Source organism: Mauremys reevesii, linkage group 1 (assembly GCF_016161935.1).
Source record: "Mauremys reevesii isolate NIE-2019 linkage group 1, ASM1616193v1, whole genome shotgun sequence".
Taxonomy (NCBI): domain Eukaryota; kingdom Metazoa; phylum Chordata; order Testudines; family Geoemydidae; genus Mauremys; species Mauremys reevesii.
In genome coordinates this window covers 237,639,671-237,665,601 of record NC_052623.1, presented here as the reverse complement: position 1 = coordinate 237,665,601, position 25,931 = coordinate 237,639,671, and the positions used below count along the sequence as shown (strand labels likewise).

Below are 25,931 nucleotides of genomic sequence, written 5' to 3'. Positions count from 1 at the left end.
CTTTCCTATGCCAGCATAGTTCCCCTGGCGGCTGCTCCTGAATCCTCCCTCGGGTAGTGATTTATTGTATGTTGGCCCAAGCAGCAATTGCTCTCAGATGCCCTGCAGGGATCCACGTGATAGTGCCATTGAGAATAGCTAGCGGCCTACCCACTTTCTCACCACAGGTGGAGGTTGACTCACATAATACACCCATGACAGGGCTTCCACATGAGCAGGAGATGATGCTAACTAGCTGTGGCTTCTCCCTTTGCACCCTGCTTGGAGGATCTGGGTCTCCTCCATCCAAAGAAGTGGAAGGAACAAGCCAGTCCAATATATCTACTCACTCCACCCATGAGAACCCTTATGTATGCGGTGATATGCATTTCTGAAGGGGCACTCAGTGCCTTAATACTCCTAAGAGCAACATTAAGAGTTCTTTCCTTAAACTTTAATGAGAGCACTACTGACCAGGTGGTACCTGATGCTACAGACATTAAGGACCAGATTTTTAAAGGTATGGAGGTGCCTAAAGCACAGACAGGTGCACAGTGGGATTTTCAGAATTAGGTGCCTAATTCCCATTGAGTTCAGTGATTGTTAGGTGCCTAGGTGATTTGAAAATCCAACTAGGCATCTATCTGCATCTTTAGACACCTAAATACCTTTAAAAATCTGGCCCTTAATGCCTTTGACACCAAGGCTAATGAGATACTCAGAAATGAACATTACTTTTAGTTTAAGGTGCTTCTAAAGCATACATCCTTGCAGGGTACCTTTAGGTGCTGTCCACAGGTTCTGCAATAGTTTGTTGTCCAGCAGGATCTCCACCAGCACCTGACATCTTCTGATCTGAGTAACTCCTTTTGTACTTTACTGGTTGCCACTGATTTTATGTGAAACTCAGATAAGTCTGAGCCAAGCCAGTATCTGAAATCACTATAGTGCTGGTGTTACAGTAACCACATATACGTATTTGTGTCTACTTCAGTGCTTATGCAGAACACTGGTATCAAAAGTGATCTGTCTGTTCACTCCTCCCTTTCATATATCTCCCAGCCTTGATAACTGCAAGAGTGCTGATAGCACAGAGCTTTTCCCTACTATAAGTTATCCAAATATCTCTCTGCTCACTTCTTCTATCTTACAACATCTCACTTCAATCACACCTCACTGCAACCCCATTTCTGATTTCTCCCTTCTTTTGGGGTTTATTTGACTCTCTCAACAAAACATTGCCTGGCACACAAATGCTCAATGTGTATCGTTTAATACATATAAATGCACTTCGATTGCTTATGCTGCAGTTAATTCCTGACCTCATGAAATCAACTGAAATCTAAGGAGCTGCTGAAGCCAAGTATTTGCCAAGCACACCATCTTTTATGCAACACATTTATTTTTTGTCCGTAGTCGCTTAAGGAAAACTTTTTAGAGTAGCACTTAAGCATTGCAGGGGAAAAAATCAACTTACCTAATAGATCCTATCACAGAAATGGACTGGTTTCATTTTTCTCTTAATGTAAATAAATTGCTTGAGATAGAGCGGCTTGAGTTAAAAAGTTATTGCCAAATGCTTGACAAATAAACTTGACATTACACAAAAATTTTTAAAAATGCAGTGGGCCAGATCCTCACCCCTATTCCAGTGACTCTACACTCCTGAGATAGTACAAAGCAGCCAGAAAGCTACTCTCATGTAGGGGAAACCACAAGCCTAAAGCTGATAGAGGTCTATATATCTTGCTCCCCAACCTTCCCGTAGGGGCATGTCTGAAGAACGTGTATGCGGTGAGGCTGGACCACACCTTGCTCTAACTGATCCCAGACAATTAGAGCAATTTCTATGGGATCTCTGCCCTTAGGTCTTCAGTTTGCTTTAAGTTCCACCTGGGGACGTTTTGGCTCCTGGCAGCCTCAGGAAGGGGGGAGCTAACTACTCGGTGCAGTTGAGGACTGGCCCATTATTTTACCAGATGTTTTAAGTGGCAGAGACAGCAGGTGCAGAAGGTCACTGGTATCTCACTTGGACTCAACGTTAATTAAACAGCTTCATGCATCTTTTTTTGATCCTTGCAACGTGACTGGTAAATGTAGGTAGTTACTGTAGTTCATATTATGAATTTGATTTCGATTTACAGAAATGTCAAGGATCTTGAAACAAGAAGTAAAATGTATGCTAAGCAGCAATCAAACTCCCCAGAGGTGTGAATCCAGGAGTACAGCACTAATCCCTGGCCTCACGGTGCTATAAGGCACTGCAGGTGGGGAGCAGCCTTGCAGACACTGAAAAAGGTTCTGCTGTTTGGCGAGGTGCTGGATCTAAGAAGCTCATGCAGAGGATACGTATCCCTATGTACCACAGATCTGTGTTCTACTGGCAAGGACAGGGGCAGAAAGAGGGGATAGAGTCATTCCAACTGTACAAGGATGTCTGGCCCCTGTAAGTGAGGCAGATCCAGTGGCCTTGTGCCAGAACAGGTGCTCCCAGTTTGGCCAATTAAAGGTGTGTGGCAGCACCTGGGAGCAATAAAAGATCAGCGAGAAACCTAGTGAGTCAGAGGTAGATAGGAGAAGCCAGGAGACTGGTAGAGGTGGTTTCTAGGAAAAGCTATAGTGAGTAGAAGACTCTCAGTAGGCCCTCTTGGCTTGGGATGGAGGGAGGAATTATAATAAAGCTACTGGAGAGGCTAACCTGCTGACTTTCCAGACAGGCAGAGCCAGTGCTAGGAGACATGACCAGAGCTGAGGGCTAGGAGGGGCTACTTGACCAGGGCAGAGCCAGTGGAGGGGCTGTCTATCCTGAGCCAAGGAAGGCTGGAGAGGGATGAAGGCTAAGAGCAGTAGAGGGTGATACCTAAAGGCTCTTGGAGTCAGAGAACTGAAGCCACTGGGCCAGAGAGGGCTGTGCTGGAGAGATGAGGGGGTGGTGAAGAATCCTGGTGCTGTATTGAATGTATAGCCTGGATTACAGTGTTGGGATTATGTGTATGGAGTTTTTTTCTGTAACAAACTAACCCACAAGGGCCATTTGCACTAAAAAAGACTCTCTGGGCTGTTTTGGGGAGACTTGAAGAGGACACTAAGACAGGTGTACCTGTCAAACTGTGGCCTGCAACAGGATGGCACTCCAGCTAGGCTGCCTTATGATAAGGAGGAGTATGCAAGGCTAGTCCCCCTTTCATAAGCGAACACACCAGCTGGTGGGTCACTGGAATCCTGAGGCTGTAGTAGTGACTGCAGAGAGGTGTGGTAGAAAGGATTTCTCCTCTTCAACCTGCTTCCCTCTCTCCCTCCTGGGCTTGTGAAGCCCACTTTTCTCAGCTCTGGTGTGAAAGGAGTTGTGTGCTTGCATATGCATTGGAAAGAGGGTGATTATTATTATTATTATTATTATTAGCACTCAGTATTAATGTCACAGCAAATAAGTCTGCAAATGTATCGTTGCCATGATTTTAGAAACTGCTTCAGTAAGGTTATTTAGAGACTTTGGTTTTCAGTTTGTTAGTTTTAGATTAGTAAATGCAATTTACCTGCCTGAAATCCTGAACACTTAACAGCCCGCTCCCACTTTCATCATAGGATTTAAACGTTCGTCTCATCGGCCTCCAGCAGTGCAAGATCTGGGGTTGAATTCTTAGCATTGCATTGAAAAATGTCAGGCTCTGTGGTCCAGGACTCCTCTAGCAAAGTGGAGCGGGTGGGGGAGAAAGATGGGCATTTGTTAATATAAAGAACATGGTAGATGAGTGCAGTCACATGCTGAAATGTTAAGGTGTTACAGTGAAATTCTGGTGCAGAATAAATGTTATTAGATTTTCTTCACCTTTTATTATTCTTCAGCAAGTGAAGCTGAAACACTTAAGCACTATCAAAGCCCAAAGTCTGTGTTTGTAAAATTAATGTAATTCTTTATCAGATTTTTTTAAACAAAGGCCTCAGTGCTTTTATATATGTTACAGAGAAGCAGCAATTAAAGTCACACAGCTGCTCCCCTTCCAAGCCTCTGTTCTCAGTTACTTATAACTCTTTGGAAAATTCACTGTTCAGGTTGCAAGTTTTCATATTCAAATTTTGCCTGAAGGTGGCTAAATTCATCAGACAATGAATTAGCGGAGTACGGTAGGAGGGTAAAAAAATACTTATATAATATTTCTTGTAACCAGGTTCTGAACAGTTCTATACTTGAACTAGCTGGAGCAGGACAGTCGAAATTTAGTATGGGAATAACTGGGGGAGTATTTATTGCCTCTTGTTGTTTTTGACCTTTGGTAAGGGCTGCTGTTTGCCCCACACCCAGCTGTTCTTCCAGCCAGTGGGCAGGGTTGGAGACCACAGTTGCTTCATGTATGCTGCACAGGATACTGGACACTCCAGTTCTATCACAGCATGCAGGGAATGCACAGACCGCACTGTACAGCTGCTATGTGGGGCTGAAGTGGTGTGTGGGCAGCTGGAGCAATGCCCTGAGCACTGAGGGTGAAATTCACCTTAATCTCAGGAAGTCTAGAGCTAAGGAAGGATTTGCTGTCCAATCATGACTAACTCAGCTGCCCAATGTAAACTTCTGTCAACTATTGCGAGGGCCCCTGTGGACCCTCTTTTACAGTATAAAGAGAGCCCTTCACCCTGGCTGTAGGGACCCAGACTGTTCTCTGTAGCTCAGAGTCTGCATGTCTCCACGGGAGCTAAAGGCCCAGCTTCTCATAGATTCTAAAGCCAGAAGGGACCATGGTGATCATCTGTCTGATCTCCTGGATAACACAGGCAGTAGAATGTCCCCAAAACAATTCCTTTTGAACTAGACCATATCTTATTTTTTTTAAAATTCACTGGTGATTTTAAGATGGCCAGTGATGCAGTATCCACCACAATTGTTGGTAAATTGTGCCAATGGCTAATTACTCTCACTTAAAAATGTACACCTTCTTTCCAGTCTGAAGTGTTTAGCTTCAACTTGCAGCCATTCACTGCTAGACTGAAGAGCCTATTATCAAATATTTATTCCCCACGTAGGTTCTTCTCTGTGAGATTGAAGGAGTTCACTCTATTTAACTTATCATTATACAGCATGTTTCCTAGTCCTTTAATCATTCTCATGGCTTTCTCTGAACATCTCCAATTTATCAATATGCTTCTTGAATTGTGGACACCACACCTGGACACGATATTCTAGCAGTGGTCACACCAGTGCCAAATGCAAGGTTATTTTACCTCTTTTACTCCGACTTGATATTCCCCAGTTTATGCATCCAGGATTGCATTAGTCCTTTCGGCCACAGCATTGCACTGAGAGCTCATTTTCAACTGATTATCCACCACCCCCGCAAATCTTTTTCAGAATAACTGCTTCTGAGGACAGTGTCACCCCATCTTGAAAATATAGCCTACATTTTTAAATTGTTGCTCAATGTATACTTTTACATTTAGCCATATTAAAAAATTCTGATTGTTTGCTTAAGACCAGTTTACCAACTAATTCAGATCACTCTGTATTAATGACCTGTCCTCTTATTTACAATCCCTGAGTCTCTGTATTGCCTGCAAACTTTATTTGACTTTTGAGGAAAGGAGGGAGTTGAGAGCCACAGGATATTTTTATTATTGTTCCTGTCATGGAAAAGGTTTTATTTTATTTTTATTATGCCTATTGGTGTGAATTTGTATACAGTGGAGTGGGTGGAGCAACCTCTTATAAAAAAATTATTGTGAAAATTACTTCATGTAAAGGTGCCCAGAACACGGGATGGGCACTTCATTATACTTTATAAACTTAAATGAATAAATAGAAAATGATACTAGACAAGGGCTCAAATTATGGCTCTATCCATCCCAAGCTCTGAGACAGAATTTCACAGTTTCAAATCTGTGCATAAAGGGAACTTCATGTGAAAAATCTGAAATTGTCTGAAGCAAAATGGGATCGTTTTGCCTTAGTTTACATATTGAAAATGAACGATTGATAGTTCCGATGAAGCCAGATATGCCATGAGGGGCCACTGCAGGTTAAACAGCCTGTAACTTTCTGGGTGGGGGGATGCCCAGCTGGGAACAGCTAGATTCTATGCCTCTCTCTTCCCTATATCTGGTACAAGGGGCACGCTGGAAGCATGTATGCTGGTGGCGGGGATGCAGGTTAGGAAGAGTAGACAGCATGCAATGCATATTGGCTATCCCCAGCTGGCAGATTGAGACCATTGACAAGAGGCACAGATTAGAGCTGCTCTCTGCTCTGACTGGGCTGGGCTGGGGCCGAAGCAGAGACTCTGGGAGTAACCAGCTTCCCAACAGTCCCCCTCACTTTCTGTTGCCTTCAGACAGAGTCTAATCCTGAAACTCATCAGCCCAAACTGTCTTCCTCTAGGTCTTTCTTATACCCTGCACCACATTTTTTAAAGTTTACAGATATGGTCAATTGCTGATAATTAATCAAACTGTATCTAGATTGTACTATGAACCAGATATGCAGGGCCTGATTCTGGAGATGCTCTGACTAAAGTAAATTAAAATAAGTCAACTGAAGTAACTGGACTCCATGGAAAATGATTGGGATTCTATGCATACAATGACTACAGGCCCAGGCCCTAAAATACTCTGTTTCTGCATCAGAAACGATCTACAAACAGTTAGACAAACCCCTGAACGTACCGGTATTCGTGGCTTCTGAATGATCATCCTTTGTAGCAATGAACTTTCTTGTGGTTTCATTAATAGGACACAGCTTTGGAGAAAGTCGCAGTATGCAAATTTGTCATTGTTCTTAATGTCGTATTTTGTTGCTATTTGGCTAACCTCTTCTTTACTTAAATCCAAACTGAACTTCTCTGCTATGGCTGAAAGAAACACCGAAATAACAAATGATAGTCAATTTGCTATCCTTGCAAATAGGTGACTTTTGTATCAAAACAAAATTCGGATTGACTAGTTATTAGGGATATGTTGACAGGCCACCAGTTCCAGTGACTGTCACATAAATGGATTATCTGGATCCTGCTATACATAGGGGTGGAGGAAACAATTCCCATTTAGCAAGATAACAGGTAAGTGATAAAACTTCAATGAGCTTTAAAGACAGCGCAAGAAATAAACCCAATATTAGTTGAGCTGTAACTGTTCCAATACGAATGGTATACGAATCTATATGCTATTATTTAGGCAAAAAGTCTGTCCTGTCCATACAGATACCCTGACTGGGGAAAGAGGGCACAGAGAATTATCCCCCCCTGATGCCACAGCAGAAGAGCAGCATACCTATCTAAGAATAAAATTCTGCTCCCATTGAAATATATAAAAGTCTTGTCATTCACTTCAATAGGACCACTTGAGGGAGCGCTAGGGAAAAGGTCTGGGGCCTGTACTTACTATCACTACCCAGCTCCACAAGGGAGTATTCTACTGGGGAGTGTGGCCAGTCTTCCAGTACATATGCTATGCTGTGTAGGAAACACCAGCTAAAACCATGCTCTCCCTTTCAAATGAGCATCAAAGTCTGCCTAGTAGTGCATTCCCCCAAACCTCACTTGAGCAATCTGCATTACAGAATTGGATCGCTCATGCAGCTCATACCACTTGTTGAGGGCAGTGTTTTCCCATAGATTGGCACCTAGAAAGAAACTGGAGCACATTTTAACATGAGGTAACACAATTTTCAGATGGCAACAAACCTAAGAAATCGGATGTTGAGATTTCTCCTAGCCGGTCAACATCCTTCTCTCTACAGTCTTTCAGTATTTCTCTCCAGGAATGTTGAATGATCTTTCTTATTTTATTTTCTATTGGTTCGCAGTTCAGTAAAGGTGGGGACCATGCCATTGCAGTACGAGGCCGGCTGGACACTGGAGTCTAAAGTAACAGGCAAATTTGAACATTTATGTAGACAAAACACTAAAAAAAATTTCCCAGTTCTAGTGCTTCATAATTTTAGCATACCTCACTGTTTGAAGCATCCTTATTTATGATCTGATTTGTGTCAGCATTAAAGTAAAAATGCTTCTATTTGGATGAACATATTAGTAGGCTGGAAATTGATCTACCTTGAATCTACTGAGTGTTTTTCCATCTGTAATTTCTTGAGTCTGCTCAACTCATAGCTCAGTTGTATATATTCCCCCTTGAACCTATTGTTCCTTAAGTGGCAGATATATTTGTTTTTAAAAGATGTGTAATTTGATGTCAGTCTCACAATAAATAGATCGATGCACAAGTTCTTGGATAGCGACAATTTAAAGCAAGTATACTAATTTGCTTACTAAAAATTTTAACAGTAAGTGCAAGAACCTTATAATTAGGTTTGAAAGTATTCGATTTTTATCAGTAAATGTCAGTAAACAACAATTTCACCATATACACATAACCCAACAAAATATTTTCATAGATTATAACTGAAATTTGCAGACAGGCAAAGTAAGGAAAATGCTGCTTGAGAATTTAATAGAGTTTGATATAGGAATATTTATTTTGTAGATTTCAACATGTAGTGTTGACAATTTGTGTTTTAATGCTTATAAAACTAACTTTTAAAATCTCAATATCTACTGTCATTAAATAACTGCTGTCTGACCCCTCACTTTGTATGTTCTCCCTATAATTTCCCACAACTGTGAAAATCTAAATCAACAGATGTCAAAAATCCTTAAAAATAAACATCAATATTATCTGTCAAATTATTTTTTTTTTAAATGAATTCTGCCAAGCCTACCTATAATATGGTCATATATTCCCCTCCCTTTAGGCAGCATGGAGAGGAACAGTAAAGCCCCATTCCAACAGAAAAGAATTGGAAAGGTTCAGAGTATGTTCCCTGTATATTCTCCAACCACCTCTTTCCTTTCAGAGATCACCACAGAGGAGCTCTCCTCAGCAGCAGAAGAGGGTGTGACCAGGAGAAGGGGAACAATTATTCTTTGTAGTATGTTCCTTACTCAGTAGAATTTATGATTCATTCTGAGAATAAGGAGGGATTAAGCATGGGCTTATGAGCCCTCAGCCTTTAGCTGTATGGTGTGAGCTGCACTGACATTTGTGAAGAGAGCCAAAGTATAATGCAATATTCACTGGGTCTTTGCTGTGTATTCTTGCAGATCTCAGGCTCGCATCATAAATCTTGGCCATGATCCCCACACCCCTTTTATGCACAGCCACAAGGGCACTTCTAGGGAGATGCATGGTGATGAGGTTGAGCTGAGGCTGTTCAAGAGATGTGCATTTTGGGGGGCCTGTGCTCCTTTTCTATGATCTTTCTGGGTCCAGATTCAACTCCCACTGAAGTCAATGAGGAAAGTTCCGTTGACTTCAGTGAGAACTGGATCAATCCCTTAGTCAAAAATGAAGCATGTGACCAACTGTCAGGCCTCTCCAATGCAAGGGACTTACAGATCAATAATCAAGTTCACAACAGACCAATGCTTTTAGACTTACCAACTGTGGGAAGTTTGTTGCATCTTTAAATCTATTCAATTGGCTACTGCTTTTTCAACAGCTAAACATCTAAGTATAGTCAGCAGTAATATGAATCATTTTTTCCAAGTACTGAAGAATTTATAAGCTGCTGACTAGAAGAATATACAGCCAAAAGATTCAAACTGTCAGGAGGAATATTGGCTAACTCTTTTATTCTTTCTCCTTTTAAGATTTTCATAATCTTCTATGAATGTTAGTGCTTGGGAGAGATGCCAGAGAGATATTCCAGGAGACTGCAGTCCTGGAAAGCTGTAGTGGAAAAACTCCCCTACATTGCCCTGTCAAGGTGCTTCTAACCAAAATGGGAGATGGGGCCAGGTTAGTCCCTCTGTCCATTGAGTCTTTGGCCTCTGTGTTGAGTCTGAAGAGAAGGCTGCCAATTGTGATGGTAGATTTTGTGACCCAGGTAAACATTCACCGAAAACTGGACTCAGACCACCAATACATTTCCTAGAGACTGCCTGTGGTGGGTTTTGTACCTCATCAACCCCTTTGATTCAAGGGGGGGCACGAGGTTAACCCCGTCTCCCTGTGTCTATGTCAGTCTTACTACTTCCCCGGTAGTCAGGGCTGTATAGTGCACTCCTAAAGCAGCGGGACCCAATGGACAGAGTCTCTCTATACAATCTTTGCCGGCTGGATAGCGTGGCCTAGTGGCTGGAGTCTCTATAGTGCGCGCCTAAGCTAGCATGGTCTAATGGCCAGAGTCTCTCTAAATTCTTCTCCTCTCAGAGGATATCGTGGCCCAGCGGCTGGAGTTCATCTACCTCCTATGGAGTGAGAGAGAGGAGTCAGTGAACTATGTCATCCCCCAAAAGGCCCAGGGCCCTGTCAGTGACGGCGTGATCCACCACGAGTCAGTGGGGAATCCTACCTCAAAACGCTGCCCTCAGAGTGGTGAAGACACCACTCCCTTCTCTTCCCTGGGTAACTTCCTACCAGTCCTCCAAATGTAGCAGTCCTTGTGGCATCAGGGTCTCCAGGTTCATCAGCACCCGATGCTCCCTGGGGTTCCCACAGCTGCCAGTCTCTGGGCCTGTTTCCTGGCTCCTCAGCTCCCTCCTGGAAGGGTTAAAACTGCTCCTGGGCTGGCGCTTCTGCTGGGCATCCTCCTTCCCTAGCCGCCAGCCCTGACTGAGCTGTTCTGCAGGCTTTTATGCTTGACTCCTGGTTGGAGCATGCCCACCAGAGCCTCAGGGGCGTGGCTTCCTCTGCCAGCAGGGAAGGGTTAACTCTCTCAGTCCCAGTGCAGGGCCAGTCCGCCCCGTCACACTGACTAACAGCTATCAGAGGTTAATAACTTTTGGTCAATACTAGCTTGGGCTGATGATCTACAGGTAAAAACCTTACATTTTTTATGTTGCTTTTTCAGCAGCTGGGCTTTTATGGCTGGGCCTGTTTACTTTGTTCCCACAAATGTGACTGTCCTATGTTAAATAACAGGTATTTATTTACAATATGACTCATTTGTGAGTTAGTAGGACAATGGCCAAGATCCTCAGCAGGTATAAACAGCATAACACCATTGGTTTCAATTGAGCTACACAGTTGATACCTACTGAGGATCAAGTCCATTTTTTTTATCATCCCAAATTCTCTGCTAAGTGCCAAAGCTTCTTATCAACAGACATTTGGATCTGATCTGATGCCCAGTGAAGTCAATGGGAATATTTTCATATTAATAAAGTTAATAAATGTGAAAACCTAGAAAAGTCCTTAAGTGATCAAACACCTACTTTTACTTGACCTAATGGAGAAGATGCTGTCTTGGGACGTGAAGGTTGAGAAGGTAACCGTGACCCAGGCTCAGCAGGGGTAGCGGGCTTGGAGGAAGATGCAGCATTGTTTGTGGCTGGAGTATCTGATGGCATTGTCACTACTTCGGCGTTGAACTTCTTCAAAAAATCACAGTACTTCAGTTTTCCATCGGCATCAACAGGCACTGTATTCCAGAGGTTTTCAAACTAATGGAGAAGCAAAAGCCCATTTTTGTAAATGCTAGCTGGAAAAATATATTATGTACTGTTAAAGAAATTGTTGAAAGGAAAATGAGAAAGTGACTTGGAATGACAGGAATCCTAGGGTCTAATTTAATAAAAAAATTTACAGCTTCTCTGCAGAAGTCTGTGTAAGTCTGGGAAAACAACGAAAAAGGGATTTCTGTAGGACATTTTTTAATTGAACTGGGCCCTTAGTGAGCTGTTTAAGACCATTAAACCTTCTGATTAGACACAGTGACTGAGCTACAGTATATAAGAATGCTTTACCAGAAAATGTAAATCAAATGCACGATGCACCTGCATCCTGTCTAAGTATCATGAAGCAAGTTTATCATTCTATCAGGTGCACCTAAATTCTACTAACATCTCAACAGGCTGTTCAGATTTTTCAGTTATTGTATTTGCATCAACAATTTTATTTCACTCTGAGGGCAAAAATGTCTCATTGCAAAACTTAAATGAATGCTGTAGGAAAATTTTACAACCTTTTACAGCCTTATGTAGTTAAAATATAGTGTCATGAACTACATCAGTATAATACACAGTATTACTTCAGAAGAGATGGGGCCAGATTCAGGTACCCTTATCATAGGCGCTGGAACTAGAGGTGCTAGGGGTGCTGCTGCACCCCCTGGCTTGAAGTGGTTTTCATCATATACAAGATTTACAATTTGGTTCAGTGGCTCTCAGCACCACCACTATGGAAATTATTCCAGCACCCCTGACCCTTATTATTCATGCTGAATAGCACCTCACTACATGAATGGTCCCAATGATTCCAATGGGATTACTAGTACAGTAAGTTAGTTGAACTACCTCTACATTCCAGACTTGTCTCTTTCTGTCAAAACTAAAATTTCAGCCTGTCTTTCTCACAAGTCCTCATGAATGTCTAGCCATCAGCTCGAGCTCACCATGGCTAAAACAGAACTCTTGATCTTTCACTTCATAGATTCCCCCATCTCCTTTCCTGATCACCGTGGATAACACCACTATCCTGCCAGTCACCAAGGCCCAAAACCTGGGTGTCATCTTTGACTTGGACCTCTCTCTAGATCCTCATATCCAGGCTGTATCTACATCTGGGAAATTCTCTCTGCATATCATCTCTAAGATATAGCCTTTCCTAGCCATCCATGCACACTCTTGTCCATCTCACCTCTTGATTACGGCAACATCCTTCTCTCTGGCATTGACCAGTGAAATCTTGCCCTGCTCATATTAATTCAGAATGCTGCTGCAATGGTCATGTTCCTAGCCTGTCACTTTACATCTTCCCACTGGTTCTGTCTTTTCGGTCATACCAAACAAATGCTATTTGTCTTCACTCTGAAGACCCTTCACCCCACCCATCATCTCTCATTCACTATCGAGACATCACACCTGCCTTTGATAGGCCCATTATGTCAACATCCATGGTCCATTTGTTAAATTTTCAAACAGGCAACTTGTGGTTTCTCCCATGCTGCCCTATACATTGAGAGGAGTTTCCCATAAACAGCTGCAAAACTATCCTTAAAGCTTTCCATTTCTGTGATGCTGACTAAAAAAATAACGGGCTGCTGGTATTCTGATACCACGGCCTTGCATGCTGACCAATACCGTCTCATTGTTTCCTTGTATTCTCCGGTCTATCTGTATTCATCTGTTGTCTCTTGTCTTATACTCAGATTGCAAGCTCTTTGTGGCAGAGCTCTTTTTGTTCTCTGATCAGACCCCAAGTTGTGAGCCCAATGGGGTCTGATCCATGACTAAAGCTCCTAGTACTACCACAATCAAATAATAATAAAGAATCTGGCCTAATAGCAGCTTACAGAATTCTAAGGGCCAGACTGCAATACACTTATCCACATTGAATAGTTCTTTATTCCACAAGTAGTTCCATTGACTTAAATGAGACTACTCATGGTATAAATTACTAATCAATGTAAGTAAGGGTATCACACTTCACAGTCAAATGAGTCAGTAGGCAGGAGCACTCCTTTTAAGGCCTTCATTTCTGATTTTTTTTCCTAAATATAATCAAATTGTGAACCTTAAACTGCTCTTGACTTAATCTTTTTTTCAGCAGAAACTTAAACCCTCAAGGAAGCTAGTCACCTTTAGGGCTTTGGTGGATATGGCAAACTTGTAGTCAAACTTCAAAGGGCAAACATATATTTTGAACATCCTTTGAACTGAGGGGGGGAGGGATAGCTCAGTGGTTTGAGCATTAGTCTGCTTACACCCAGGGTTGAGAGTTCAATCCTTCAAGGGGCCATTTAGGGAACAGAGGTTTAAAAAAAACAAAAAAAAAAAAACCCCCCCACACACACACCACAACTACTGTCTGGGGATTTGTCCTGCTTTGAGCAGGGGGTTGGACTAGATGACCTCCTAAGGTCCCTTCCAACTCTGATATTCCATGAACTTTCCCCCATTGGCCTGGCTGCTACCATGTCATGAATTACATAAAAAAAACCTTAACATTTCATTTAAGGATCTCAAAGTGCTTTACAAACATTAAATATTACAGCCACTTTTGGGATGGCATATAGCAACAGTTGAGTTCAAGGAGAGAAGCAGAATGTTCATACAATGGAAACTGTAGAAAAGGAGGGAGAGAGTTTTAGGAAGGTACATTATAAATACCAGCCTGGAATTTGGCAAGACCACCATGGCTAACCCCTCTACTTTTACAGAAAGGTCCATGACAACAGAGTCTTGATTTTTCCATTGCCTCACGAAGAATGACCACACCATGGGAAACTTATTTTTAATATGAAATACTCCATCTTTAGCAGGGGTGGGAAAACTTTTTGGCCCGAGGGCCACATCAGGGTTGCAAAACTATATGGAGGGCTGGGTAGGGAAAGCTGTGCCTCCCCAAACAGCCTGGCCCCCGCCCCCTCTCTGCCCCCTTCCACTTCCCACCCCCCTCACTGCCCCCCTCAAAATCTCCAACCCCCCCTGATCCTTGTCCCCTGACCATCCCCTCCCAGGTCCCCCTGCCCCTAACTGCCCCCCCAGGGCCTCACCCCCTATCTAACCCCCTCTTCTCTCTGTCCCCTGACTACCCCGACCCCTATCCACACCCCCACCCCCTGACAGGCCCCCTGGGACTCCCATGCCTATCCAGTCCCCATTTGCCATTCCCTGACCACCACCCCCAGAACCTCTGTCCCATCCAACCGCTCCCAGTCCCCTGACTGCACCCCAGTACCCCACCTTCCCAATCCCTTACCATGCCGGAGCCAGCCACCCCGCCTCACTGCCCAGCAGGAGCGGCATGCCAGAGTGCTGGCGGCACAGCGAGCTGAGGCTGCGGGGCAGGGGGGACAGTGGGAGAGGAGCCAGGGCTGAGCCTCCCCAGCCGGGAGCTCAGGGGCCAAGCAGGATGGTCCTGTGGGTCAGATGTGGCCTGCAGGCCATAGTTTCCACACCTCTGATCTATAGTGTTACATGGATTCCAACTGAGCCTTTCTAATAGTAATTCAAAGTTGGGCATTATCCAGAAAGGGATAAAGGTGACGTCCTTTGTGTCCCTATCCTGGCTATGACCATTAGTAACTCTTGAGTAAAGACTTTGAGCAATAACAGCAGTAACAGCAGGGTCTTGTATTAGGAGCAGAGATTGCTGTATACAGATCGGAAAGATCTGCCATGGCAACGTCATATAGATGTATGTACGCATGCCTTTGCAGGGCCTGTCAATATCAAAATATCACCTGAAGAGACAGAGCTTGATTCTTTCTTACATAATATCTTGCAGTATAAGGGGGCCTTTGTGTAAATGAGAATCAGGCCCACGCTGCTAGTTGCTATTATGGATGGCAGAGTTTCCATATTTTTCCATCCGATATTTTTTTTTGTCATCAGCTTATTGAGCTTTATTAGCTGTAAAACAGCTACTACTCCCCTTCACTGCTTTTTTACCCTAAAGACTGTGGAATCCAAGCTGGAGGACTCTTCAGGTGGAGAGGGGAGGCTTTTTGCTCCTAAAAAGGGAAAGTGAAATACTTCATACCTTGATTCTGGGCGCTGCCCATTCTCCCTCCCAATCTAGGGTCTGGTTTTAGGCCCATTCTTTAGCTGTCATGTTGAGTGTTTTACTTGGAATGAAGAAATATTTTGGATTTTCTGTCAGGACTTTCCTCTGGGGTTGATGTTCCAGGCTCATTTCATAAGTCATATTAATTTTATATCATTCTAGTTTTTTAAATCAAAATGTTGTCCAGGGCACAGTCAAATGCCTCACCAAAGTCTAAGTATTACATCAACACTATTACTTTTGTCATCCAAACTTGATATTACAAGTTGTTTCACACAATTTATTTCCCATAAACCCATGTTGATTGGCATTAATTATATTACCCTCCTTTAATTCTTTATTAATTTAGTCTTGTATCAGTTGCTCCATTATCCTGCCTGGGATCGATGTCAGACTGACAGGCCTATAATTAAGGCTAAGATTTTGTCACGGATATTTTTAGTAAAAGTCACGGACAGGTCAGGGCAATAAAGAAAAATTCACAGAAGCTGTGATCTGTCCATGACTTTTACTAAAAATATCTGTGACAAAATGGGGATCTGCAGGGCAGCTGCACAGCAGCTAGGAGCAGTGGGGGTCCCTACCGCTTGCAGCAGCTGGGGGCTGCAGGGTACCTCTGCTGCCCACAGTTCCAAGGGGTCCCCCCCGCCAGCTGAGGTTGCCAGGAGCTGCTGGGTACCTCCTGCAACTCTAGGGGCCCACAGTGGCTGGGAGCTCGGGGGTTCCCCCACCACCTGTGGCAGCTGGGTGCTCAGGGGTTCCCCCACTGCCCAGGAGCTTGGGGGTTCCCTTGCCACCCGCGGCAGCCAGCAGCTCAGGGGTTCCTCTGCCACCAGCAGCAGCCAGGAGCTGTAGGGTACCCCCACCCCCTGTGGTACTCTGGAGCTTCCTGCCCCCGTGTGCAGCGGGGGAATCCCTGGGCTCCCGACCATCACAGGCTGAATCACAGCGGTCGTTAGAAGTCACGGATTCCGTGACTTCCACGACCTCTGTGATTAAATTGTAGCCTTACCTATAATTACCCAGGTCATCCCATTTATACTTTTTAAATACTGGCACAATATTAGGTTTCTTCCCCATTGTTCCAATGATCGTTTAACATCCTCCTGAGATGGAATGGAAAGTGTTCTCATATGATATGACTACATCATCTGTTTTTTTTCTCACATACAGAAGAGAAATATTTATTCAACACTTCTGCCTTTTCTGCATTATTATTGATAATTCTACCATTTCCATCTAGTAAAGGACCAATACCATTGTTGGGATTCTTTTTGTTCCTAGTATACTTAAAAAACATCTTAGTGTCATCAACTCTGTTGGCCATTGATATCTTCTTGTCTATAATTTCTAGCTTCTGACTTATGTTCGTTACTATCAACTTCCCCTTTCTTCCATTTATAATATATTATTTCCTCCACTGTTGGATTGTGGCTTTTGGAGCATCTAGTAAAGTGTCTGTAAACAATTCCCTCTTATCATTCACATTTTTCTGTTTAAATTCTTCCTCCCAGCTGATTTGGCTCACAATTGTTTTCAGCTTTGTGAAATTGGCCCCTTTAAAGCACCAAGCAGAGATAGTTCTGATCTGGACTTTATTCTGTTTGCACATTATAAGTATGATCAAGTCGTGATCACTCATATCTAACCTACCATTAATTTTTAGTTCTGTGATCAGTTCCTCCTTATCTGTCAAGGCAAGATCTAATATAAAATCCCCCCTTTTTGAGTTAGGAAATTGTCATCTATAACATTTAGAAACTCCAAGGATGTTTTAGTATTGGAGGCCTGAGACCTCCAGCATATATTACTCTACCTGAAGTCCCCCAAGATCATACAGTCTTTTTCCCTATACATTATAGATAAGGGTGTGAGAAGTCAGTTATCCTGTTTCCTAGTGTCATCTGGTGGTCTGTAGCAGACACCAACTCATTCCCATCTTGTGCTTTATCTCTGGGACATTAATCCATAAGCCTTTAAGACAATTTCTTCTGAGTTACCAGTGACATGGAAACAGATAATGCCATTGTTGACATAAAGAGCCATTCCTCCTCCCATTTTGCCCACTCAATCCTTTCTAAATAGGTTATAACCATTATTTTAACATTCCAATCATCCAAGTCATCCTGCTAGACTTCAATAGTACCAACTAGATCAAATTTATGCCATAGGGCCACAGTCTCGGCCACAGTTTGCAGTCTAGCTGTGAAATGCAGGGACTTGGAAATCCATGGATGTATCTGCTATGGAAAAAAGTCACTCAGGACATTTTGTAGAAAACAGTGAGGAATTCTTTATAGTTTAGAGGATCCACATTTTTCAGGTTGTCGCATCATGACATGGCTGCTCTTGTGAAGCAGGAAGGTTGGACAGCTGCTGAGCTACTGAAATCTCTGCTCAGGCTGCCTTCTGTTTTTCTATCCACCCTGCCTTTAGGGCAGAAATCCCATTCTGACAGAATAATGATAACTCCAGCCAAGGAAGCTGCAGCACTATCCACATTTGGTTTAGCAGATATAGAATCTGGAAGGAGGGTGAGGGGCTGGATTGCATTGTCTCAGCACTGCAGGCTAATCAGAGTCATTCTTGCCAAATTCGAGCTGCAGTCAGGGCATAAAAAGCTCCACTGAGGCTGCAGCTGATCCAGTGGGAGCTTTAGAAATGTAGCTGAGCAGTGGAAGAGATTTCCTAGAGAGAAGCTCCAAACCACTGTCACTTCCTTTGCCCCAGGAGGATGAGAGACCAAACAGCTGCTGAGAAAGAAGATTAGTTGCTTAGCAACCAGCCAGCAACTAACTCTTATGCCTGCCTCTGTTGTTATTTATTATTTGTGTTATCACAATGCCTAGGAGGCCCAGTCATGGCTCAGGATCCCATTGTGCTAGGCACTGGACAAACAGAACAAAAAGACAGTCCCTGTCCCAAAGAGTTTACAATCTAAAGTATATGACAAGAGACAACAGATGGATACAGACAGATCACTAGTACTCTACAAGAAAACAATCAGTCTGAAAGAAGCAGCAACAGAAAACTGCAAGTACCAGCAGTACCTTTATCCTGCATGACAGCAGGATAAAGAGCAACAGTTTCAACTTCAGAGAACCAATGAACCAAGGGCACCCCAAACAGAAGGAACCTAGAGCAAACCCTCACACTACACCCCAGCCAATGCACCTCAGCAGAGGGGATTGAAGATCAGACATAGCAGCATACCCCCATCTGCAAGGAACCCAGATCAAGACCCTTGACCAGATCTCACTGAAAACACGCTAGCTCGGGGACCTGTATGATCAGGAACATGGCCAGTGACTAGACGGTTTTCTGTTTACAAATCACTTATCATTTCATGGGGAACATCAGTACAATCCAAAGAAGAATCTGCAGCAGTGTCCATCCAAAAGAGGTTAGCACGGAGCTGCTGAACTGTGCCAATAAGTCTTGGTATTAGAAGACTTTCAACTTTTATTTGCCTTTTCCCGATTGTTAGTTTTCTCCCTGCGAAGGGGAGCATGGAAACCAAAGCCACCAGCTTGCTGAATGACGCTGGTGAAGTTTCCTCTGGAAGTTCAGTCAGACAGTAAAGTTATTAACACAAGTAAATGACAGAAGACACTTATGAAGACTCCAATAAAGAAAATGAAGGTGTCCTTGCGTACCACTGCCAGCCAGCATGGATGAATTTGCTGACATAGCTCCCTCTAGCAGCTGATCTCCTAGCCAGTGCCTACAGAAGTAATCTGACTACTCTTGAGTCATTCTCAAGAACAAAAATTATGGTTATTCAACATATGAGAATATGAAGAGTCAGAGAACTGAAAAATTGCAAGGACCTCAGCTGTCTATGAAGTGGGTAACTGTAGTTACTTTGGCAACAGTAAGTCAGTGCAGCAGGTGGTCCTATGGAATATAGTTCTGAATCAGGGGCTATCAAAAGCACATCTTGCACCTGAAAAAATATTCACTGAAGCAGTCAAGCAAACATTGGAAAATACAGTGGCCAAGAGGGTATCTGTCCAAGAGAAAAACACCTGATGGCAAACAAAAATCACAAATGATAAAAGGATTTTACAGATTTTTCTGTTGATATGGAAGTACAGGAATTTAATGGAATCAAGATGGGATAAGCTCTTCAGTCAAATTGTGTGCAGATTTTGTAGGGAGCAGGGCAGAAACTTGTCACTTGAGCAGAAACTCCTGGAGTCCTTGTGGCTCCATTAGATAAAATGTATTCAATGTCCCTTGGAAAGCAAGCTGTTATGCCACCCTTCGAGAGGATGAAGTCTCTGTCTCTGCATGACCAAGTCAACTCAGCTAACCCGTATGATGGCTGATGTGAGCACAGCAGTACAACTGGACTTGAGACGTCCTTGGCTCAGGGAGATGTAAAGACTACTACTGTATCCAGACACTGCACAGGGCACAAGGATGGAGGATTTCTTGCATCCTCTCCCCATTTTGTGCACCAGTGTATAGTCTAGACCTAATAAAGTCCTTTGAATAAAACACTTACAGCCAGATCCTCAGCTGGTGTAAACTGATATAGCTCCATTGACTTAACTGGAGCTATGCCTCCTTACACCAGCTGAGAATCTGACCCTTAGACCAAGCTGTTTTGACTTCCAACCTGGCTTGCAGAGTCTGGCACATAGAAAGCTTTAGAAATGGTCAGAAGATGCAAAAGAAAAAAGTAGAATTGGAGCCCAATTTTCCCCTCATATAAATGTGTGCAACTTCCACTTAAGTCAATAGGAGTTGTGACCATATATTTTAGGGCAAAATTGGACCCATGGGACCAAGTTCTGCTTTCAGCTACATACATGCTATTCCTGCTGACTTCAATGAAAGCTGCACTGTATATCTGAGAACAGAATTTAACCAGTGGAGATCTTGCTGAGGCATCAGAAATGAATGGTTATTCAAGAAAGACAGACAGAATCCTCATCAGGACTGTAGGCCTAAGGGTGTGCCTAAAGATTTGTGCAACTGAAATTTGAATTTATTCTGCTGGTATCCTAGTGTAGGTAGGGAGCTTGCAATTATCGAACTTCACATACATACTCAGATATTATTGAAAAAGCAATCCCTCATAATTGCAGCAATAAATATTTATGAAATAATGTTCTCCAATCCTTTTTGTTTTGCACCAAAAATATCAGGTTACTTGCATATATACACTAGCATGTATACACACATCCCTACACTCTATGCCAATTTAGTTAGTTGTACACTTAAATAATCAATACTTTTCTTACTTGTTCATCTGTCAGAAGCAGAAAGTGACGGTTGCAAATGCACCGGAAGTCCTCTTTTGATACTGTATTAACTTTCTCACAATCAATATCTTTAAATTCTTGTGCAATGGTGTTAAAGCGAGCAGTCACTACTTCTTGTATACGCGTAAGGATATCTTTCTTTGACAACTCCCGAGAAGATTTAGGCTGAGCGACTTTCTGCCCTTCCTCAGTCTAGACAGAACATACACACAAAATCAGTGATGGATTCACAGAATAAATTCAGCCAGTCATAATGGGAAAAGTCTATGGAGAAGGCAGCCTTATAGTTCAATGTATTCCAAGTAATGCTCGCATATACCATGAAAGAGAAAAAGGGTCATGTTAAAAAGAACAAAAATCTAAATTGACATAACATAAAGGGTGAAACTTAAGCCAATAAAAGCAAAGAAATTAAAAGCTGATTTTTATAGAGGTCTAAAAAATGTCTGAGCTTAAGGTAGCATATCGCTCAACCTCTGATGGAGGTGCCACTAGGTACAAACTACAACATCCCATTACGAATTCTAAACATTCTTGATAATACTTTATCTTGAAAAAGTAACATATAAACTTGAAACCATGTCTGCTGTAAAAAACTGGTCAAAAGAAAAATGGTATATTGAAAAATAACCCTAGATAGAGTTTCCATCTTGAATATATCATTGCATTTATTACTGTTTGCTTTTGTGGGCAAACCATGGGTCCGATCCTCAGTTAATGGAGCTATACTGGTTGACATCAGCTGAGGATCTGGCCCCCACTGTAATCGAGTGATAAAATACAAGCTTAAAACTTTTTATGTAACCATGGAATCTTTTAAACATAGTCTTAAAATCAAAATTTGCTATCAGATGAGCTGGAGAATGCTTTGCTGGTCATTTGAGCACTAGTACACAAGCATTTCCATCCAATTACAAGCCTAGAAAGCTAACTCAGCTGATCCCACACATCTTATTGAAACGTACTCTTCCCACAAATTAATAGAGCGATGCATTTTGTTGTAGTAACTGACAGACCAATCTTGACCCCAGTTGTCATGTATCTCTAGGGCACATAAGACCCTCAAACTACGTAAACTGTACAATGGTATGCTCGATGCTAGTAAAAGTTAGCTCAGTGTGCAAAGTTCATTGCCTCAGTGGTTAGGGTGAAAAGACACTGTCTTTGGCCCATAGAGATCCTTTAAAGTTCCCCCAGATTCCTTTAGGAAAGCCAGTGAAGAGCCCATGTCTTTCTGGATGTCGGAGAAGCACTGTCCATGCTCAGCACCTTCCCAGCATCTGACTGCCATATGAGACAATCATGTGGGCCCTGCTACTCTAGTATCTAGGAAAGAATTTGGCAGCCCACGTAAGTGCTTCATGGGTTCCCTAGAGGGGTGATTCCTCCTTAGGAGTTTCTGTGGCTGCAGAATCCATGCAGTCTCCAGAGCTCCTGGGTCCAGGCTTGGGCTCTGAAATCCTAGAGGAGGTCCATGAAGCAAACTGCAATTAATAGTGGCAAATCAGTATAAAAAATAGTACTTGTTCCTATCTAGCACTTTTCATTAATAATCCAAAAGCATATTACCGATATGAACTATGCTGCACTGCTGCTCTCTGTTATCCCCTTTTATACAATTGGGTAAACTCAGTTACAGAAAGGTTAAGAGACTTACCGAAATCACACAAGTTAGTGGCAGAGCTAGGAAAAGTATCCAGGACTCCTGGCTCCTAGTCCAGTTTTTTAAGCACTGGACCACAACTCCACTGTATAAAGCATTTAGATGTGTTCAAGGTGGAACAATGAGATGTATACTATAGATTGTCATAGCTGGTGCATTACGTTGTAATTTTTTCAGATTTTCCAGTTATCAAATGTGAGCTTTGCAAACAGATTTAGTAGCCCTCTTTTTTGTTGCTGTTATTCTAATTTTCCTTAACATTAAGATGGATTGAGTCTTATGTAAAACAAAATTACATTAAAGTTCTTGAAATAAATAAGGAAAGTTAGCCCTCCAAAATGTGTCATTCTCTCAAACACTCCCAAGCAGTTCGATTTTTACTAATAATGTCCTTGGCCTCATTACGATAATTAAAAACATAAGTGCAGTGCTTTGCAGTTTTCAGAATGTTAGAAACCTAGAAAGATCTATTGTACAATGCCTGACAGTCTTCATTCCCTAACAGCAGCATGGACTCGATTCAGTGTCTGCATGCATAATTCCACTTCTCATATTTCTTCTCTTAATAATACAGCTGTAATTCTTATCCTGCGGGTACATTTTATGTAAAGTGTGGTTAATATTGAAAAGTGTTATTTGCATCTGAAGATAGTGGTGTCTTTTCTGATTAGGTGACAGGTTTCTTGTAGTTATGGAAGAAACATATTTTCTTTTCCATTCAGTTATAATGATCATGTGAGAAGTGACAAGGAAACTAGAGTACAAGACCAAAAGCCATCTGTTTCTTTTTTTGGTATTTAGTATTGCTTAGAGTAGAAAAATTTGTACTTTTAAATTTATAAATGTATAAAATAAAATACTAACATTTAACATATTTTTAAGAAATGTCCTTGAATTAAAAATGGAAGTGTTTATAATAGCTTTTTTTTTATATTAGCAGTACTTGCTAGCATAGCTATAGTAAAGACAGTTGCCATTTGTGTTATGAAAATCCTGCTTTGAAGAGTTTAGAAACTGCACTGGATTGAAGCTTGGCATGTAATTCTGAAAACAAAGTTTCCTCTTTAAAAATAATTCAATTATTTTAAATATAATTTTGTAGTCGCTGAAACTGAATTTATAAAGAAGACTTGGCTTAATCTAAAAACTGAAGTTTGCTGCTGCTTTTTAGAGGTAACATTTGAAAGTGTTGAATAGGGTTTTAGCTGCACAGTTTTAATTAATTTTAACTTTTTGAAAATGTAACTCTTTGGCAGCAAAATGGACTTCTGTATTCTGTTGTTCATAAATAAATAAATAACAAAACACAGCAGTGATTTACTCTGAAAACTAACTACTCCAAATACACGTTTGGTGGGTTTTATTACTATGCATCAGTCTTCCACTATATGTACCCCACAGTGTAGATTTTCAGCTTGTAGAATGCTACTGATCTGAATAGGAGTTTAGGTACAGTAATATGTACCAAGGGTTAAGAGTGTGTCAGATTTGAAAATGATATACTGAAAATGAAAGTTTTGTGTATCTCATACACTTGTTTTGAACAAAGTTGCACTGACACCCACCCACACATTCCAGCTTAGCAATGTTTAGATGCAGTATTATTACTATGGAAGATCAGATCAAAAAGAAACACAACCATTATACAAGAGACTTTAAAATAGGGGAAATAATTTACTATGGGCCCAATTCTGCCCTCCATTACAGTAAATGTGTACAATCCTTTTTTAAATTAATGAGATTTACACACAATCAGCTGAGTGCCTAAAATATTTTTACATAAGAAGAACATATTAATAGGTTTGGGCTAATCAGCCCTTACCTCATTCCTCATCCTCTGATGGAGGTGTCACTGAACACCTCTCTCACCTGAGGTAAGAGAACCCCAAGTTCCTATAAGTTTAACTAAGATAACTATGGAATTAAATAATGTTAGTCAAATTCTGCTCTTAATCAATTTTCAAAGTATTTACTGTGGCCTAGATCATGTCACAATGATCTGCACCTGTAAAAGGAGGGGGATCAGCAACGATGTTTTTCGACCACTAAAGGCTATCTAGAGGTTCAGGATAAGAATATGGAGGTGTTGGGCAGGCAGGGGGTGAAGTTGTAGGTAGGTGGAAGATGAGCTTTGCCTCACTTAGCAGCTTGTAGGAATGCCAACAGAATGTTAATGCAGTCTGAGGTTGTACTAACTCTCCCGCGGTGGCCTCTCAGCACTGGAGGACCCCATGGCTCTTTAAGGAGGTCTGGGAGAATGGAGGCTGCCACAATGAAGATAAGCCTTATGAGTGCCAATGTTGTCAGGAAAGGAAGCCCCAGAGCCAGTGGAGTAGCTAATTGCAGAAGCCTCGACCTGTTGGGGGTAGCAGGGAAGAATTCTGTCTTCCTAAGCACTACTCAGGTCCTCTGAACAAGGGCTATTGCCTAGGGCTTTGCACAGAGGTCACGGTCATTTGGTCACAAAACAGTATCTGAACTAACATGACAGACTAGATGGTTTTCAAATCTCATACATTTGTGTTTATGTATGCACAGGATTAATATACATGTTTCACCACTCCATTAACCTCTTGTTATACTGCTGTAACTTCCAAGTTACACTAGCATAAACCCCCTTTAAAAAAAGTAGGTTTTGGGGTTTGCAACTCTTCCCTTCAGATCCTCCCTCTCTTCTCCAGCATTTCTCTGTCTCCCCTCTCCGTCCATTGTGAACCCTGCTTGTTGCCCCTGAATCTCTCTTTCTAGCTCTTTCATAACCTCTCTCCTCTTCTTTAAGGTTTCCTGCCTTATGGGTAGTGAAATCTCTTATGCGGACCCTGTCAGTCACCTCCACCTGTCCTGGAATCCTCAAGGCCCAACATTCTGCCAGCCAGCTTTAAAAGGGCCATCAAGGTAAGAGGGGTGAACTTTTAGAAATCTTCCATGCAGGTAAAAACACTGAGTGAGATGAAGGCTAGATGGACCTTTGGTTTGACCCAGTATGGCTGTTCGTATATATGTTTTCACTTTTCCTCCCTGCAAATCACTTTACTAGTTCAGCAGATCTTCGTATATTTTATCCAGGGCCTGATCTTGGTCAAATGCAGTTCCCATGAGCTAAATCCTGAATGGTGCGTTACTCCCTTCTTCTAATGTAGGGGAGCTCCAACCTGGCCCTATTAGCCCTGAGGCTGGCAGGCCAGCACAGAAGGAGTCGTGGAGCATATCCTCAGCTGCTCCATGGTCTAGACCAGTGGTTCTCAACCCACAGCCTGCAGGCAGCCCAATCAGCATGCAGCTGTGGCCCATGTGACATCCTCAGGGCAGTAACTAGGGTGGGGTGAAAGGGGCACTGCCCCAGGCACAGAGCTGGCATGAGGGTCAGGGGCGGCTCTAGGTATTTTGCCGCCCCAAGCACGGCAGGCAGGCTGCCTTCAGCGGCTTGCCTGCGGGAGGTCCCTGGTCCCGTGGATTCGGCGGCACGCCTGCAGGAGGTCCGCCAAAGCCGCGGGACCAGCGGACCCTCTGCAGGCATGCCGCCG

The 25,931-nt window shown here is 42.5% G+C and overlaps 1 protein-coding gene across 11 annotated transcripts in view; it reads right to left on the bottom strand.

The window, feature by feature from the left end:
* Window positions 1–25,931, bottom strand: part of EFCAB6 (EF-hand calcium binding domain 6) — a 171,592-nt gene that overhangs the window by 2,946 nt on the left and 142,715 nt on the right. For 10 of the 11 annotated variants that reach the window (XM_039512058.1, XM_039512059.1, XM_039512060.1 and 7 more), the window contains 5 exons: window positions 20,724–20,936; window positions 11,178–11,405; window positions 7,647–7,824; window positions 6,631–6,815; window positions 3,516–3,665 (listed from right to left, as the gene is read on the bottom strand). In XM_039512058.1, coding sequence (XP_039367992.1) covers window positions 3,516–3,665; window positions 6,631–6,815; window positions 7,647–7,824; window positions 11,178–11,405; window positions 20,724–20,936 — 954 coding nt within the window. The remainder of the gene's footprint in view (window positions 1–3,515; window positions 3,666–6,630; window positions 6,816–7,646; window positions 7,825–11,177; window positions 11,406–20,723; window positions 20,937–25,931) is intronic. The other variant, XM_039512061.1, reaches the window with a different exon arrangement.